Here is a 19,529-nt window from a genome sequence, read left to right as displayed (position 1 = left end):
ATTGGCGCATTATTTCGTTATTATTGCAATTATTTTTCAAAATTATCAATTATCATTGAATTTACATTACCAAATTATTTTCTCTAATAAAATGTATTATATTATACAATGATTTTTTCGCGTTTTCATTATCATTGGACTATCGATGTTTACAATAATTTGTATTTGATTAATTTATTGAATAAAGTTATTTTATTTTATATTTATTTTATATTTGAAAAATACAATTAAAAATAAATAATCTATATAACGACAATACTATCCAGGAATTTCTTGCACATATTTTTTTTATCGTATCATCATTTTGAAGTTAATAGCAAACTTATCATTGCCTCATTACACTCAATTGACTTAATTTTCCTTAACTTGTTTTTTCTTTCAGAAAAGAAAATATTCGTTAAAAAAATATTGTTCTCGAATAATTGAAAAAACATTTAAGAATAATTATCACATAATAGAATAATATTTTTCAAACGAATTATTACAATTACGATACTTTTCAATATAATGTCTCATATATAGGAAAAAAGAATGATTAAGATTTTTTTATTTGATCATTGAGAAAAAGAAGTCTTCGTCGCGCCGTTCGATCAAATATATTTCAATGAAATAAATTTTTCGTAGTCAGATGAGCATTAACGAAATTCTGCCTTTCTAATAGCTAAAACAAATACGTATATACGGTATTTGTATATGCCTACCTCGATTGTCTCGTGAAGTGGTCTCGTTAAAACTGCATGGCATTAAGTGGATGTTATTTTTAGATCAGACGTTCAAGTCGGACGTTCGGGTAATTGAGCGGCAACGGTGATTTCTGTGCCGCGATTTGCATAGCATCGCTAGCGTGTTTCCGCGCAAAAAAGAAATTCACTCGTCGAGATTTTCTGGCCTGATTCTTTTCTTTCGACTGTCAAAGAAAGGGGGGAGGGGGGGAAGAAAAAAGAAAAAAACGGAAAAAAGAAAAAAAAAAGGATAAATACACAACGCCCAATATTCGCCTTAATAATACATATCTTAAAAATGCGATAAAATATGATTAATATTTTAATTATAATATTATCGCCTATTACTATCTGATAATTGATAATATTCCAAAAAAGAAAAAATGATCACGAGAACTCGATCATTCGTATTCTCGGGAGAAATAATATATATATATATAAGAAAATGATGAGAATACTGTTCAAGTTGAGAATTTTTTCGCTTGCGTGAAACATGCCGTGAAGCGAAAGCGAGACGCTGCACGGTATGGGCTTGAACGAGACGAAAAGGGAAATGGGAGAAGGATGGAGGGGGGAGGAGAGAAAGAGGAGGAGGAGGAGGAGGAGGAGGAGGAGGAGGAGGAGGAGGAGGAGGAGGAGGAGGAGGAGGAAGAGAAGGAGAAGGAGGAAGAGGAGGAGGAGGCAAGAGAAAAGGCAGCACGGCGGACACTCGGCTTTCGTTTTCACCCAACCTACTTGTTAATCCGGTGAGTCAATAGTTGTATAACACTGGAACTACGTTGCGTAACCCAGCAGCGTTGGTTTCCCTGGCGACCTACTTGCCCACTAAACTAGACACACATTCTTATCCACCGTCTCTCCGTCTAATCCGTCTCTCCCTGACCGTTTCTAGCCTTCTTCGTTTTGCCTATATGCTTGTCGAGAGCTGTTTCCACCCATGGCAAAACCGCCTCTATCGACTCACACTACCATCACCACTACCACCATCACTAGCACGATCGATTTCATTCTCGTAGATCGAACTCAACTTGTCTATCGTTACGTCGTGATTCTTGTCGTTTCAACCAATGCCGTAACAAGATTTCATTTCCATTGAGATTAAATTCCAATCTCAACGAAATAATAGATAATTTGAGACGAGTTTCCAAAAATTCTGAAAGTTCTAATAATAAAAGTAAAATAAGTGCGATCGAAAATTAAAAAAATATTTTTTAAAAATTTTTTTTCCTTCAATCCATTCGTAATAATTATTAATAATCAATTTATAAAATATAATTAAATAATAAATAATTAATCAATTTTAACGATTCTGAATGCCTGTAATAATAGAATGGAATGGATTTTTAAATTTCTCGCATTCTAAAACTATCGAGTTTTATTAAGCATATGGTATAACTAACTTAGAAAGTTATTTCTAATTATCACAAATTGATAAATCGTTTAATACGATCGATTCAAATTATTATGTGAAATATATATTTGAAATAAATGTATCTTATTAATAATCAAACAACAGATTCATAAATAAATATATAAATATAAATTATATGTAACTCGAAACAAACAAATATTGATATCATTTCAAATAGTAAAAAAATGAGTGAAAAATCATATGACATACAATATGCAATAAAGCGTTTATAATCAATTGCGAAAAACCTATTTTAAAATCTGTGTTAACAGCGCGACGAATATATGAACCACATAAAAACTAAAGTTTGCTTTCCGAAAAGTTAAACATCAATTATTTAATGTTAAAATCAAGAATATTGCGGAAAATAAAGTCGAATGGTTTAGGTATTTTTGAGCGATTCATACAAAATATAAATCCCAAATATTTTATGTAAAAATTAATTCTTTCACTATTATAAAAATATCTAATTTAGTTGACAATATAATGTTATTCATCATGATATTCGAATACTATAGTAAGTGATAACGCAACCGTAAACGTTGTATTTATATAGCGCAATGCTTGTTATTTTTGTGACTCGAATGATTAAAAGTTTATAATCGAGAAGATATACATTGATACAATATTGTATTTTTTTTATAATTATTATCGTAGAAATGATAAACGATAAAGAACGAATCGTATATACATTTCGAAACAGTATTATAGTATATTTAATAAAAAAAATTGGACAAACATTAGACATTAACACGTAATTACTTTTCAATCAAAAAATCTTTTTAAAAAAAAGAAAATTATATAAATATAATTCGTACACTATTGATAAATATTTTTTTCCCGTTCTTAACAACGGAAGGTTATTATCGTCATGTTATTATCGAGCAGACAACGAATGGAAAAAAAATGCAAAAGAAAAAGCAAATGCGGAAACTAATAATTAACTGTTTTAGATTACTTTCCGCGAAATGCGGTAGAAACCCGATAACGTTTTCGATCCATCTACTATACGATAACAATTATCACGATAATCTGAATTTCGTTCAAATCATAATCCAGGATAAGAATGAAAAATTAGCAATAACTTCCATTCTGTGGCTTGCAAAAATTACTATTAGTGTATTAAATGTTGTGTTGCACATATACCGATCTATATGATATATACCGGTTATATGATGTGTGTATATATATATATATATATATATATATATGTATATAGTTCTCAAAGGTAGAACAGAAGTTTTTTTTCGACTAGTTTAAAAAATTTGATTTTATGATAATGATTAGAGATTAAAAACAGGAAGAAATTTTAAGATTTTTTAATATAGATTTTTTAAGATAATTTTAATTCTAAATCTTCGTCATAGTTTTGATTCGATCGATTTGGAGTCGATCATATCGATCCATTTCATTTAAATGAAATATCTATCACTGTTTTTGAACATGCTAATTGCCATCGCAAAAATAAACATAAATAAGGGAGAAAATAAAATTATATCGACATAAAGAATTGTATATTTTAAAATAAACTATGTTTCATTGAGCAAACTCAAAGATCATAAATCTTTTATAAATAATAAAAAATGCAACCGAATCATTCGATTTTGGGGAATCAATTCACGTGGCAATATTTGTGAGCGTTCATATTTAAATATAGAATTCTCAATATGTTCCATAGTCAATCGATTTGTTTACTCGAATTTGAAAAATCGTGGAATCGATTACGGAACAAAGTTGTCGTAGACACATGATCAAATCGGTTCGATTTAAATGATAAAATACATTAAGATGAAACATTAGGGAATTTTATAAAAGTCAAATAGTCGAAATTCAAAAATCTATTCTCTTTCTTTGAATAAGATTTCTAAATAAAAAATTTATTTAAAAGAATACCATCCGAATAATTAAAAATGCAATTAATGATTATATTAATGAATCGATTAAAAAATTTAGCAAACTGTAACACAGATTGGTGAAAAAAAAGGGGAAAAAAAAAAAAAGAAAGAAAAAAAAAACGAAAAAGATTCGCGCGAGTCTGTAACGGCTAACTTATTAACACCGATATTGAGATTAAGTTTATTCAGCAACGAGTACGCCATGACACACTAACCAAGTGGTCGAGACCCACTTAAGCTACCGGGTGACCTCCATCGAAATGGAATGGATGGGGTGATAGTGCGTGATGTATTTTAAGCGTGGTTATACGCAACATTCACGGAAAACGTCCCGACGCGAGGCCGTCCACGCGCCAATGTCCTTCGATTTTCAAACGGGAAGACCATTAATGCTGAGTTGTACGGCACGGAGCGGAGCGGAGCGACGCGGTGTGCCACAGATCTCAGCAATGGGCCTTCGAGGAAACGGCTTGCACGCCACCGTAGTTCTCTCGCAAATGTTCCATGTATCCTTCGATACGTATAACGCAATCGTTATATCGTATGTCTATGTTTCAAAGCGTCGCATCGTTTCGTGAATCTTCTCTTCGAAAAAATTGCAGCTTTTATTCTCAGAGTTTTTTGGGAATGAGGGAGCGAAGTAAAAAGTTTCACTTTTGGCTGACGTGAAATCCATTTAACCCGAAAATTGATTGGTTAGACCAGACCCAGTTACTCGGCTCGTTTTGGCTTCTTTGGAATGGAGAAAGTCCCGATAGTTTCGTTGTTTGAAGGCCCGAGGATACTACGATGAATTTAACTGCTTTACGTAATCTCGTCTGGAAAGTCACGTATTGTCAAATATACTGAAAGCTTTTACCCAGTTCCGAGTAAAACGAACAAAGATGAAAGTTACATTGCTCAAGATAATATAATATATTTCAAAGTGGTAATATGTTCAAACATTGAAAAAATTTTTTAATAGATTGTAAAAATGAGTTAAGAAAACATTTGAAATCAATGATAAATAGATATATACGTACACATGCAATATATAGATAGATAGTTATATTGCAATATTCTCTGTTCATTTTTTTTATTAATCTCGTATTATTTAGTCGAATCGTTTTGATATTTGAAAAAGATTGATTTTTTCGTGATCAGAAAGAGAGAGAGAGAGAGAGAGAGAGAGAGAGAGAGAGAGAGAGAGAGAGAGAGAGAGAGAGAGAGAGAGAGAGAGAGAGAGAGAATAAAAAAAAAAAGATCTAAAATTCTTAGATACCATGTCGCGAAGTACATTAGCTAACCAAGTAATACGTATACATTTCTTACGTAAACTAGCGAAAGTAGGCGGGTGCGAGAAACGTTCAACAACTGTGAGGCTAGCCACACAGCCAGTCAGATGGCCAGCTACACACGTAGCGCCAAGGCGAAAGATACGTGAGAGCGCGTGTATACGTTTTCGAGCCGGTCTGGTTGGGAAAAAGATTGCGAAAGCCTATTGAAACCGCCTTCTCTGCGCCGAAAGGAGAAGGCCTGGGCCGAGTCACGAAACAAGTCGCCAGAGACATATCTGGGCCCCCTTACTTGTTCTCAACAGGCCTTAATTAACACGTGCTCCGGCTACGTGAGTTATTTATAACGCTCGCAATCGAACAGAACCGTATAATTGTTGCATGTTCCCAGGTCCGGGAATTTTTCATTTATTCGATCGATTTGACATTGTTCTATTACTATTTCGTTCTTTCTTTTCTTTCTGTTCATCTTTCCATAATATATATACATTTTAGATCTTTTTTAATGCAAGAATAAATTTCTTCCTATATATAGATTTATATTGTTTTTTTTTAAATATTTATATTATTTTTATATTATATTTTATATTTTTGTATTTATATTATAAAGTATTTTAAAATATTTTCCAATATATTAAATATAGATTAATATTTAGAAATATGTTTTTATAATTAATTTTAAAAAAATATAAAATACTTATCTTTTTTTAATATTAACGAATTCATCTCTCGTTAATGTTAAAAAAAATGAATAGTTTATATTATTCAAAAAGTTAACTTAACTCATCGCTGTTCAACATTGTTAAAAAATAAAAGTTAATTTTAAATTATTAAAAACTTTTAAATAAGTCTTGTATTGTTATATATATATATATATATATATATATATATATATATATATATATATATATAATTATATATAATATATATATAATATATATATACACAACATTAAAAGTTAAAAGTAATTCGAATAACAATTTATAAAATTTAAACGATTCAACCAATTCTTCATGATGATATTAATTTGATAAATCTGATATCATTTGCTAGTCATTTCAATGATGATTAACGCATTAAATTAATTGTAATACGTAGTAATTATATAGATTAATGAATAATGAATATAGATGAATAAAGATTTTTCAATAGATGTAAAGAACAAGTATTGAAGTAAACATTTCAGCTTTGAAGAAAAATTTTTGTAACTTTTAATTATTATTAACGCGAATATTTTTGCAAGAAATGATAAAAGTCTGGCAAGAAACGAATCGAGAAAAAAAGCATAAACGAACGAGACTTAATATGAGCTCGCTAAGCGTAGGATGTTTTTAAGGGAAGATGTTTTTTATCCTAATCGCGTGGGAGAAAAGAAAAAGAAAAAAAAAATCGAGAAAAAGATGAATTGAAATCGGTCACAAGAAAAAGAAACAAATTAACATAAACTAAAGAGGATGTATAATACAATTTAGTCATGGACCATGACCAAGTGATAGTGACTTCGAGAATCAGCTGGCATGCATTTCAATGAGACTAGACTGTATTTAAATTGCTCTCCATTTTATATATATAAGGATTATGCAGAAACTGCTCGCGACAAAACGAACAGCCATATATTCCGTTAGAAATCTTTTCACGTAAACATCGCGATTTGCTTGTATAAATCATTAGAAAGTTATTGGAACACATTGAAAGCAAATTCAAGCGATAATCATTGTAACACATATTGTTCGTTTCTTTTCTAAATGAACGCGAAGAAAAAAATTGTACAAACCAAAACATATATCCAATTAAGTTTAAGAAATCCGCAGATATATTAAAAAAAAAACCAGACTACATTTTTACAACTTTTTAATTATCTCCTTATCAGATTTATCTAATTATGTTCAACTTTTTTTGTGAAAAAAATAGACTCATTAAAATATTCCTCTTTTTTTCTACAAATAATATATAATTTTTAATCAATATATCAATCGAATGTTACCTAATCATATTTCTAAAATTTATCTTATTTTAATTTTCTTTTTTTTCTTCCCTATTTTATTTTTATTATATTTCATTTCTCTTTCTAAAAACATCTAAATAAGAGCCATTTGAGCATAGTTATATTTATAATCTTATGAATAAAAATAAGAAAAAAAAAAAATAAACGAAAAAGAAGAAAAAGAAAAAATATCGAAAAAAAAACAAATTAATTATATTATATATAATATTCTGACTCTTCATGAAATCAAAATTTCTATGATGCGTCCAGATCTTTATTTCCGACAGTATTTTGAATATTTATATGCACCACATAATAATTTCATCGATACATATAATTTCATCGATAAATATATCAGAAATGAAGATAGTAAGTTCAAAGATAAAAAACTTCGCATCCTCGTTAGATTCGCACTATTACGTGAGAAGACGCCTGCGCTGTACGCGCAGAAGAGGTGCTGCTGCGTCCACGTATACTTACACGCAATCGAGGGAGTAGGACGTAGAGGGTGGGAGTAGGGAAGGAGGACAGGAGGGATAGTAGCCCGGTGGGAGACAAGGATTCGTGTCATTGTCAATGGGTAATCAGGTCAGTGGGCTAGTGGGACGACCACTTTCAATTTCAGTCCTTCTAACTGTGTGCAACTCGCTGTGCCGCGTGCGTCGTATATTATCTCGCGCTTTCGCTCTCCATCTCCTTTTTTCACCACGACCTCGATAAGTTTGTCTCCTCTTTCCCTTCCCCATGTTCGCATCCTTCTATTTTTCTGATTCTGTACCGTGCATACGTTATTTAATATCATGATATAATGCTTCTCTCGTATGGTTTCTTTCGAAAACATAAAGTGAGTAAAAAAAAAAAAAAAAAAAAGAAGAGAAAGAAGGGAAAGACAGAAGGGAAATATATATGATGGCAAAATCATAAACAGCAGAACCATGCGAGAAAAGGAAAGATTACGCGGAAGACGAAAAGAGAGAGGAAGTTTTCTTCACACGCGCCAATCACATACTTTTTTAATTGCAAATGTCATCATATAGTTTAATGGAAAGGAATGATGAACGATAGAGAGAGTGATATACGGTGATAGTGGTACGCGAGACAAGAGACGCGGGAATGAATGATGCACGCGCGATCGTGCTATCTCACTCGTTCATTTCCTATTCGCTTGCTCGCACGGACGCCGGGAAAGATAGCAGAAAGTAGGACGCGTATTAAAAACCACAGACCATGTCCCGTGGCGTCACTTCTCATGCCTCGCCACGGCGCGTCAGTATTACTCAATCGAATTCATCATAACTGGTACGAGAAACATACGAATATTTGACCGAACAATCAAAAGTATAAAATTATAGACAAATTGAAAAATTGGAAGAAATATAAGGAAAAGAAAAAATTATTTAGGATATAAAAGAAAGAAACGATCAAACGCAATTAACTCTATAGTGTGATGATCGATAGAAACAGCTAATATCTTACGATCTTACGATAAAACTTCCAATTCAATGATGCTTCGATCACAAAATTCGTGTAACACAATGGCGAAACGATAAGAATTATTTTTTTTATTTTTTATTCTTAAATTAAAGGCAAAAAAACAAAGTATAGATACACATTTTTTCATTATTATATTATATGCGCGCGCGCGCACACATACATACACAAAAGTTCCAGAGAAATATTACTTGGGTGCTAAATTTAGCAAGTAATCGAAACGAGACTAACGCCATGACACGGCAAACACGAGCATTACAAAGCGTGCTTCGATTCAATGATTCTTAATTATATTTGAAAATTAATCAAATGATCAAATATCGCACTCTAAATAAATAAAATCCAATGAATTAAACCAAGAAAGATACTTGTGAAAATTCAAAAGAACGAATTGATTAGATCAGGATCAAATTTATTTAATTAATAAAAAATTTGTTAATCATTTAATCGAATAAATATGGTTTGATTTCCTGATACTTATAAAATTACTGATTAATTATAATATTTATAAAATAAAATATTCTATTTATAAGAATCATTAAATTTATGCTTTTCTTATAAAGATGTAAAAATAATGTCACTTGGAAAAAAATTATCATTATCCAAAAAAAGCGTCCAAAAGAAGAAAAATGATCATAAATCTAAGGAAACAATATCTATAATATATAAGCGAAAAATTAATAAAATTTATTTCATTCTTTTAAAACGATTATGTTTGTAATAATGCGCATGGCTGAATAAATCGAACGTTTTTAAACATTTTAATACCTCGGCCCCTTTAAACGTTGGGCGCATGCGTCTGGTAGAATGGCTAGCAATACTTATATCCTTTAGACAAGCTTTTAGATATCATTGAGAGGGCGCCACAAGTTAGAAGAAACAATTTGGCGATATGAGATATACTTACACATCTATGTAAGTATGATCTACTTTTCAAAGTCGATACGCATAGATAGATGTAGTATGACCGCATATTTACAAACACATATCACATCATATTTACAACATTATGTAATTATATAAATGCGTTACGCATAATTATATTTACTCTCAATAAAACGGTAAAAATATATGTTATTGATACATTAGAAATGTAAAGGAAGATATTTTCCAACGGATAAATATATCTAATATTTAAGTAATGATTTTAATATACTTAACAAATCAATAAGATATATAATAAAAGATAGGTAAGATTAGCAAATAAAAATTTGTATCGTAAATATAATAATTTTTAAGTTATCGTATTTTAAAATCGAAGTGTTATTTTCGACCCCACCACTCTCCCCTAACAATTATTGTTGTTGGCTCGACTTGGTGTTATTGAGTTATTCCAATGCGAGTTTATCAAAGTGGGTCAAGCGATTCAATAGCGACCGCCGTGAAGGAGAAACGACCCATCGCCTTAACATGGCGTGGGAGTGAATACGTATATGTATACGTATATAGTAGTAGAATAATGTACATGCGATGAAACATATTAGTAAACGCTACTGAATTGGTACACATTAAAAAATAACATAAAGTTCATATGAAGATCGAATCGGTACATACACGGATCGGTACATAGTTTCTTCTCGATCAAAAAAAATTATTAATGATTCATATCTTTGCTATATCAGATTTATTTTATTATTTGCTTATTAGCATGTAATCTTATTATTAATCTGACTAAATTCGGTCATGATCATGTTGCAACGTTAATCGATATCTTTTCAAACATAATTATAATAGCATGCATATATAATTATTGTCATTTTGTTACGAAAAGAAGTAATTATATGGTTTTCTATTATTGATACATAGAAAGATGGATGGACGGGCCATAAATTTCCGTAGAAAAGCAACGAAAGCGAATTTTCTTCGCTCCCGGTGAGAGTTGGGACAACAATGTCAATGGTTGTTTCAATGCAAACAACAGAAATAAAAAGAAATTGGTGTGTACCCTCGGTCGAGCAAGCAATAAATAAATCAAGAATATTAGACGTCACGGAGAAACGAGTGAGCGGAAAGTAAATAAAAAGCGAATCCGAATATCGTCTCGTGAAGTGAAACAGAAATAAGAAAAACGAAGAAAGTGAAAAGAGTCGCGTGTCTCTATTGTCGAACGATTATACCATACCTTCAAACTTACAAAATAGTATTGAAAAAAGAAAGTGAATCTAAGAAATGAAACTAAGATTACGAAATTTTTTTCGCATAATAAAAAGAAAACAAATAAAATGTTATTCGTACGTATAAGGATTGAATTATTTATTAATTTTCTGATAGTCTGATAGCTAAATCGTTTTCTATATAGTTGATTAATTTAATAATTGCTTAATTATTAAATTAATTAGACGATATTATAATGAAAATTAAATATCTCTGTATATCTTGCCACTTAAAAGCTTGGAATCTTTATGTCGAGGATATTTTTCATTATCCATTTTGACTATAATCATATTTAATAATGTGTAATATATTTAATGTATTTTAAATTAAAATCAATGATATACAATCAAAAGAACAAAGGAGAAAAAATTAAACGAGATTACTAAAGTGATATTTTACACATCGATTCCATATCATTCAAAATGTACGTACGAGAATAGTTTAAAAGCAAATAAGATAGTAGAGTATGTAAAGAGTATGTAAAACAGATTAAACGATGTATCGAAAACACAACCTTGAATATTGAAAAAATTTTTTGAAATGGTATCACATTTAAATTCCAGCTCAGTCTTCAGATGTCACATTTTACGTTATATTTACAAACAATTTGCAAACATTTACTTATATATTTTGCACTTTGCTCTGAGCACGCGTCATTTTTTTTCGAAAATCATTTTGTATACGAAATGTATACGAAAGAAGATAAGAGATCTTTATCAGAGTATAAGAAGAAATTGAGAAGATAAGAAAGTTGGCACCTCTTGAATCTCTTATATGTGTCCTTGATCGAACGGATAATCGTGATTTATTGTGCGTGTAAATAGACGACCCAACCTTCCAACAAACAAACAGGTGAATTTTGACGCAGCAGGTAGATGTTTTCGAGACCCATTGTCGAGAAAGACGTATCGAAAGAACCAATAGTCTCCATTGATCAAGGGATCGCGATTCGTACCGGCCACGCGTCGCTACGCTTACGGAAATTCGAGAAAACTGTGACAATCCATTTTCCTTGGTTATTCAAGTCAAAACGGTATAATAAAAGTAAAAGTTGCAGCCGATACACTTTTATTCATAGAACTATTTTATCTTTACTAGAGAAAGGGAGGAGAAAAGGAGGAGAAACGCGATGCCATTTGTAATATTTCTCAGAAAAAATACTTTTTAAAATAAAATATGATTACCAATGTTTTCTTCTTTATTCGCTACGAAAATGATAAAGATCGCATTTAATCGACGAAGAAAGAGCGAATCGTAGAATGATTGTTTTTTTATCGACTTCAGAGATCGTAAGATTCTATTTGCTCGATTTTAGAATTTTGTTCAATAGAAGATTCGAGGAACAAGATGAATCTGTTTATAAAGAGAAGGAGAAAAGGAGAGAGGAAAGGAACGCGCGCGCGTTCTACCTGAGAGATAGAAAGAGATTTTTAGCCTTCTTCCAGATTGATTTGTTCACAAAGTATCGTATCGTTGAAGTACCGAAAAAATGAAAGTAAAAGTAAAAGTATCGATACGACGGTGGCGACGGTGTATGTACATACGTTCATATATGACTTGACCGCATGAAACGCGAGCATCGTTTGCAAAGAGAACGCAATTGATTCAAGACGCATCTTTTCGACCTTTAAAATTGTATAAATTTCTCTCGTATAAATTAAAGCTCTGAAATTTGCAAAATACTTTCACTTGTCATAGCTACATCTCAAACTATATAATTATATATTATTAGTTTCACTTTTCATACCAGATCCATTTTTAATCATAATCCGAAGATTATTATTTCGATTATTATAAGTAATATAAATTCGAAGTAGCGATTATACAATTATCAAAATTCAAGTTTCCAAATGTAAGCTGTATAAGAAAGATTTTTTGAAAGATACAAAATAATTTAAATTCGCTAATTTGATTGTATGAGTTTATTTTTCGAACTAGATTAAATATATAATACTTTTTATCATAGTGATTGTAATTTATAGATAAATTATTATAGATAATTATAGATAATTTCTAGATTATTTTTTTATTAAAAATTTTAATGAAAATCAATATTTCAATTCCGATATTTTTAGAATTTTAATAACATAATAATAACATTTTGTGTCGACGCAAAATCATTTAAAAATATGTTTGCAGTATTTTTATAAAATAAATAATATAATAAATAATTTTTATAAGATATATATAATAAATTTTATATAATAAATATATATAAAATATGTCGTCATAATTCTAAATAAACTATAATGATTAAACTATAATGATGACTATGATCATAATACTATAATAATTATTTTTTAATTCATCGAATCAATTTAATCAGTCAAAAAAGAATAATATAAAGAAAGCAGATTCGAAAATATAACATGTCAAATAATTCAAAATTCGATCAATCATAATCAGAAATTTTGTACATTTATATGATTATTAATAAATTATAATTATCGATGATGTATGGTATATATTTTGGTAATATATACAAAATATATACATATTACACACGTACCGTGATAAATTAAATCGTAAATTCTTAAAAATAATAATCAATTTTATGAAATAGAGATAAAAAAAAAATATGTGAAAATGAAAAAAAAAAATCCTCGAAACGATACATTCCGGCTAATAATTTCGTACCATTTTTAAAGATATGCGAAAATATTGGATCAGGATTTAATTGAGTTCTCAAAAATATCATTATGTTTCGAAATTATTTAGGATTCTTGAAAATTTTCCATAATAATAATGACAGAATTTCTCTTTTAATTTTGTAGAATATGATCCCAAAATATTTACCTCCTTAAAATTCTAAAGAATCCCGAAAAGTTTTTCTAAAAAATATATATATATAAAATAACTATAAAGTATTTTCGGAAGCCGATTCGATTCAAATCAACTATATCCCGAATTTCAAATATTTTCAGATATTTTTAAGAGTTATTTTCGAAAGTAATTCTAGAAAAAGTAATTTTTTTTTTCGAATAAGAACAAATTTCGATCTAATCTTTTCTCGATATTTTTGGTTTCTTGGACACAATTTTAATCATTTCTTCAATATGTTCTATATATCTCCTATCATTAATCGCGTTTTTGAAAATCAGAAAGATAGGATTATATTAAAATTCATCTCGTTAAAATTCGATAAAATAGGATAAATTAAAACGAAAATTAAAATTTATATTCTTTTATTGCAATATTTATAGTTTTTTAAAAGCACAAATTTAAACATTCCTTTGTCATTGTTTTCATATCTGTATTACGAATAAATTGTTATGCTCGAAACGATTTAATATCCACTGCTTAAGTACTTATATATCGATAAAGATTCAAATATGATTATTTAATTTAAACGTGATTATTACAACAATACACAAAGAACAAATAATGAAAAATAGAAAGAAAAAAGAACAAAAAAGAAAAACAAACGAAATAGAACAGTTGATTATAAATGGAGAAAATCGAGTACGAATTGCCCTTGACGCGGATGAGAAACAGTTTGTATCTTTGTAACGAGCCCGCGTAATCGCGCAATGCAGCTAATTATCGGTATTAATGCTGGCAAGAATCATGAATATTTATACTTGACATATTTATCGGCAAACAGCGGAAAATTAGAATCGTTATACGCGGACTTCTTTTTTCATCTCGCTCATCTTTATCCTTGAATTGTGATATTTGTGTCACGATGAAAAAAAAAAATTAAATTTTGTACCTCCAATCTTGTTCAATTGTTTGATTCGTAATAATCATCGATTTGAAAAAATGATAATTAATCGATCAACAAAAGAAGATGATGAAAAAAGAAAATAAAAACTTTCTTTTTTTCGCCCTTGAATAAAACTGACATATACTTACATAGGCTTACATGTACTTTAATGAGTACAATAACATTCGTTTAAATTCCATGTCTCGTTCAAATTAAAATAATCCAAACCTATTATTATCTCATCATTCAATATTTCGAATTTCACGTTACCTAAAATTTATTATTGATAAAACAATGTGGATGATATAACGAAAGTAAACCATAAAAAAGTATAAGAGACCCTATTTTCGAAGAAATGCCATGCATGTTATGTAAAACATGCAATTTCCTAAACTTGAATTTTTATAATATAATAATTTTCTAAAAATGATATCAATATATTTCTGAGATTCTTTCCATAAAAATTAATCTAAACGAGTCTTTATTCAATACCTGATTAATTTAAATATTCTAGATGAATATGTCAAATTTTCATTATAATATCATATTATATTTGGATTAATTTTCATCAGAAAAATCTTACCGATTTATTGATAAATATTCATTATTTTTAAAAAGATGAAAATTATAAAAATTTAAATTTTCAAAATTATAAAATATTATAAAATATATTATATTATATACATATATATATAACTTAACTAAACTTAATTAAATAAAAAATGCATAAAATATGGTTAAATTTTTTTTTTTAATTTTTACATCATCAATTTTTTTTAAATCAAAAATTTGTTTATAATTTTCAAATTTGTAAAATTAGTTACAAAATCTAAAATAATGATAAATATTGTATGAATATTTAATTAAATCTAATATTTAATTTAATAAATAAATTTAATTAAATAATTAAATCTCTTACATTCAAAATAAAAAAAAAATGCGATAATTTCGATAATTTTAATTTGATAAATGAATTTTAAAATAAATAAAAATATTTTCAAAATATAAACATAAATTTCGATTCATTTTAAAAGTAGCAAATTAATTATAAATTTCAAACAAATTCAAAATTAGCATGAATTAATTTTCCCATCAATTTTATATAATCTATATTATATCGCAATTTGAAAAAAATCTTGATGAAATTTGTTAAAAAAATCAAAATTAAAAAATAATCAATTTTGACACGGAATGATTTATTTCTCTATTTAAATTCAAGATAATAGAATACACATAGTTACTAAATATTCGGTTCATTTGCTGCAGAATTTAGCAAAATATATTGTTGCGCGTGATAATCATAAGCGTCATTTAGAAAATCATGCGAGTTGTACGACCCTCGATTCCATGATAACCAGTTGAATTTAAATTCAATATCATGCGCCATAGAATCTAACAACTCTCTGATTCCGACTCGTGTTGTATCGTCTTATCTTATTGAATCAATATAAAATCATCATCGCCAAGGTTTCGTATTCTCGCTGCTTTTTATTTCCTTCTTCTAGAATTTTTTATTCTTTTTTTTTTGTGTGTTGAAACTATTCTAAAAACTTTTCAGTCGAGCTTATCCATGGAATATTTTTTAGAAGATCTTTTATGCATATGACAGGTACTTTGAATTTTGCATTACGATTAAATTTTACATTATTCCGATCAATCGACATTATTCAAATACATATGTATAAATAATAATTTCCTAATAACTTATAAGAATTAACAATAAATACACTATATATTCTTTGTACTTATACTCGTAAAACACAAAATGATAAAACAGATTCATTTTATTATCATAAATTTTGTTCATTTTTAATTGTTATTGTTAATAAATCTCAATAAAATCGAGCAATTAATGTATAATCTAATTTTTGTAATAAAATTGCTATTTATAATATGAATATTTATAATATGTAAAAGAAATATTATTAAATATGTAAATGAAATATAAAAATAAGGAAATAATTTAAAAATATAATATTTTGACTATTATAGCATCGCACAATGAAAAAGAATGATATTACGTGTAGTACCTGTAGTACCTTTCTTAAGAGATGGATCAAGTCGAACGAGCGAATGAGCAAAGCGTGTACAAACAGTCGATTAAGAAGTGGAGGGGGGGGGAGGGGGGAAGAGAAAGAAAAAAAATAGGAGAGAGGATAAGAATAAGAAAACGAACAATGAAAGAGAGCAAGAGAACCAAGCAACGTGCAAACGTGTTGCGTTGTATGAACAGAAAAGAGAAGGTAGAAAAGACAGCACGCACAAAGTGAGAGGAAGCCGATTGAAAGCGAAAGCGGAAGCAAGAAAGAGAAAAAAGTAAAGAGTAAGAGTGAAGCATGGGAAAGAAGACAAAGCAGCGAGAGAAAGAGGAAAAGAGTTTGGCAAACGGTATGTGCGCCAACAAAGAACTCAAGAACATAGAAATGAATCGTTGAGATTACCTGATGTATCGTTTGTTTGCAGATCGGTGACCAAATTGACCGATGATTGCGAATGTGTTTGTTGCTGCTGTTGTTGAGCCTGATGCTGTTGTACTTGATGAAGGGTTTCTTGTTCAGATTCAGTCAAAGGCAGATTAATCGCCGTGTTGTTTTCTGTCAGGATAGTTGGTACCGAGGATGAAGAGGAGGAGGAGGAGGAAGAGGAGGAAGAGGAGGAAGAGGAGGAAGAGGATGACGATGATTCCGTAAGGGCCGTCGCAGTGGTGTTCTCGAGGGCCGTATGGCCCCCACCTTCCCCTGTCCCCGTAGCCATTCGGCCCTCGTGCATTCCAGCAGACAGACAGACGGGGGTCCCTCCTCCTGCACGTCGTCCTCGAGCGCACGCACTTCTTTCGAAACACTTACACTCTCTTACGTGCCCTCGCTCTCTTTCTAACCCCCGTCTATCTATCTGTCTGTCTCACTTCTTTTCTCTCTATCTAGCCAACAGGAGAACGCGCACTCGCTCTTATTTCTTCTTTCTCTCTCTTTCCTTTATTCTTGCCTGATATCTTCTTTCTCTGTCTTTCTCTCTTCCTCTTTGTGTGCGCACACTCTTGCTATCCTCCTCTCTTTTTACTACTACGCTCCCCGCGCCGGCCAGCGCCGTCTGAGCGTACCGAAACTACACCGTCTCTTTCAACCAAACATCAGTATATCACACAACAGCGACATCACACACGCCCGCGGAAAAATAAGCCCCGCGCGGATTATTAACCTCCTGTCTGCCGACTCGAAAAAAATCGAACGTTAGACAAATGTAGGTCTGTAGGCCACTTCACTTACACTTTGCATCGGGACGGGCACTCCCTTAGTCAAGCGAGCGTCCGGCGCACCGTTGCGCTCTGACAGCACGAGTTCCAGGGCCGTGTGTTCAATGCCGGTACCCGTTGCCGGTTCGCGTTATCCGCATTATCGTTCATCGAAATTATATTTTTCGCTATCCATCTTGCAATTTTTGCCATTGCTATACGACATTTATTAATATTATGTTTTTTTACAATTTTTTCTTGAACTTTGATGTAACATAAATGAATTCTAAATATTTGAATCAAAGTAAACAATAAATTCAAGTTATCGATATAACTTTATCGATATAATTTTATTTATATATATGTGTGTGTGTGTGTGTGTGTGTGTGTGTGTGTGTGTGTGTGTGTGTGTGTATGTATATATATGTACATATATATATATATGTGTGTATATATATATATATATCTATGTATACACATACACATAAAATATATACATATATGCATAAAATTTAAACTTGTAAAATATAAATTTTTTATATATTTTCTTCTTGTTCTACGTATTAATTAATATTAAACTATCTTGATCAATTTTGGATGACACAGACTGTATATCTTTACATTACAACGAAAATATTATTTTTGATTTTTTTTTAATTCTATTTTATCTTTATATATATTTTATCGAATTATTAACGATTAAATGTTTTAAAAATTTATAATTATAATTTTTAACAAAATTCAAAAAATACACTTAATATTTTATAATTTTATATAAATTTATTATATTCCAGAAATTAAAAAAAAATTATTTATTTTAAAATTATATTTAAAAAATATTTCGTTCGTATTATGATATTATGATATATCATAGTTTCATAAGAATCAATCATTCTACCCAATTTTATAATATATAGGCACGGCAGTGGATAACGAAAGGGAAAATATTAACTATTCCGATTTCGTAAATACTGTATAATATAAGAAAAGTTTGGCCAAATTTTTTTAATAAAGTTAAATATCAAATCTTAAATAATAATAAAATAATTTTATGATCATTTACTTTTATTTGTACCATATTGAATAATAATAAAAGGGAAAGTAATTTGAAAGAAGAAACGTATTGAACCAAGTTTTATATGGGTACCAGAAATTACTAGCCACGGCACTGTGTTCCAATAATGTATCACGGAAAGACGCAATTTCCGAAAGATTTCCTAGTTCTTTGATGTTTGCAAGTAGTTAAAATCTACAAATTGAAAAGCTGTCAAATGCGTTTTTCGTGTTATAAATGTTGTCAATTTACCACTGTCTTATAAATACAACCATACCGTCTAAGTAGGTCAGATGTCACAATATCTGAACGTCTTATTATGGGGCGCTTTTACACCAAATGTTGCATAACTCGCCACGCACGACTTCACCAAATATAACTGTGTAAAAACTATGACCTGACGGACATAATGCAATGTAATCCCTTTTCATTGTACAATACACTTGACTAACGCTTTCGAGTAGCGTTTGCAGCGCTATCTAAAATCGACTAGCGCGAAATACGAAACATAAAATTATTCTTTCTTTCCTCTTTGTTTTACTATGATGAGATATATATATAATAAATATGTTCAAAAGTAATAATACAAATACCAAGCTTAATAAT

The 19,529-nt window shown here is 29.8% G+C and overlaps 1 protein-coding gene across 2 annotated transcripts in view; it reads right to left on the bottom strand.

The window, feature by feature from the left end:
• LOC107964061 (cell wall integrity and stress response component 1) overlaps positions 1-19,461 on the bottom strand; it is a 33,866-nt gene extending 14,405 nt beyond the window's left edge. The window contains exons 1-3 of one of the 2 annotated variants that reach the window (XM_016910856.2): positions 18,933-19,461; positions 17,079-18,155; positions 4,818-4,846 (exon numbers count right to left, since the gene is read on the bottom strand). In XM_016910856.2, the coding sequence (XP_016766345.1) occupies positions 4,833-4,846; positions 17,079-17,406 (342 nt within the window). In that variant the 5' untranslated portion in view covers positions 17,407-18,155; positions 18,933-19,461 and the 3' untranslated portion in view covers positions 4,818-4,832. Of the gene's footprint in view, positions 1-4,817; positions 4,847-17,078; positions 18,156-18,932 lie in introns of those variants that run through there. The other variant, XM_016910851.2, reaches the window with a different exon arrangement.
• Between the last annotated feature and the right edge of the window lie 68 nt (positions 19,462-19,529).

Source organism: Apis mellifera, linkage group LG1 (genome assembly GCF_003254395.2).
Source record: "Apis mellifera strain DH4 linkage group LG1, Amel_HAv3.1, whole genome shotgun sequence".
Classification (NCBI taxonomy): Eukaryota; Metazoa; Arthropoda; class Insecta; order Hymenoptera; family Apidae; genus Apis; species Apis mellifera.
The sequence above is the reverse complement of the archived record's forward strand: the minus strand, read 5'-3'. Positions and strand labels throughout refer to the sequence as shown.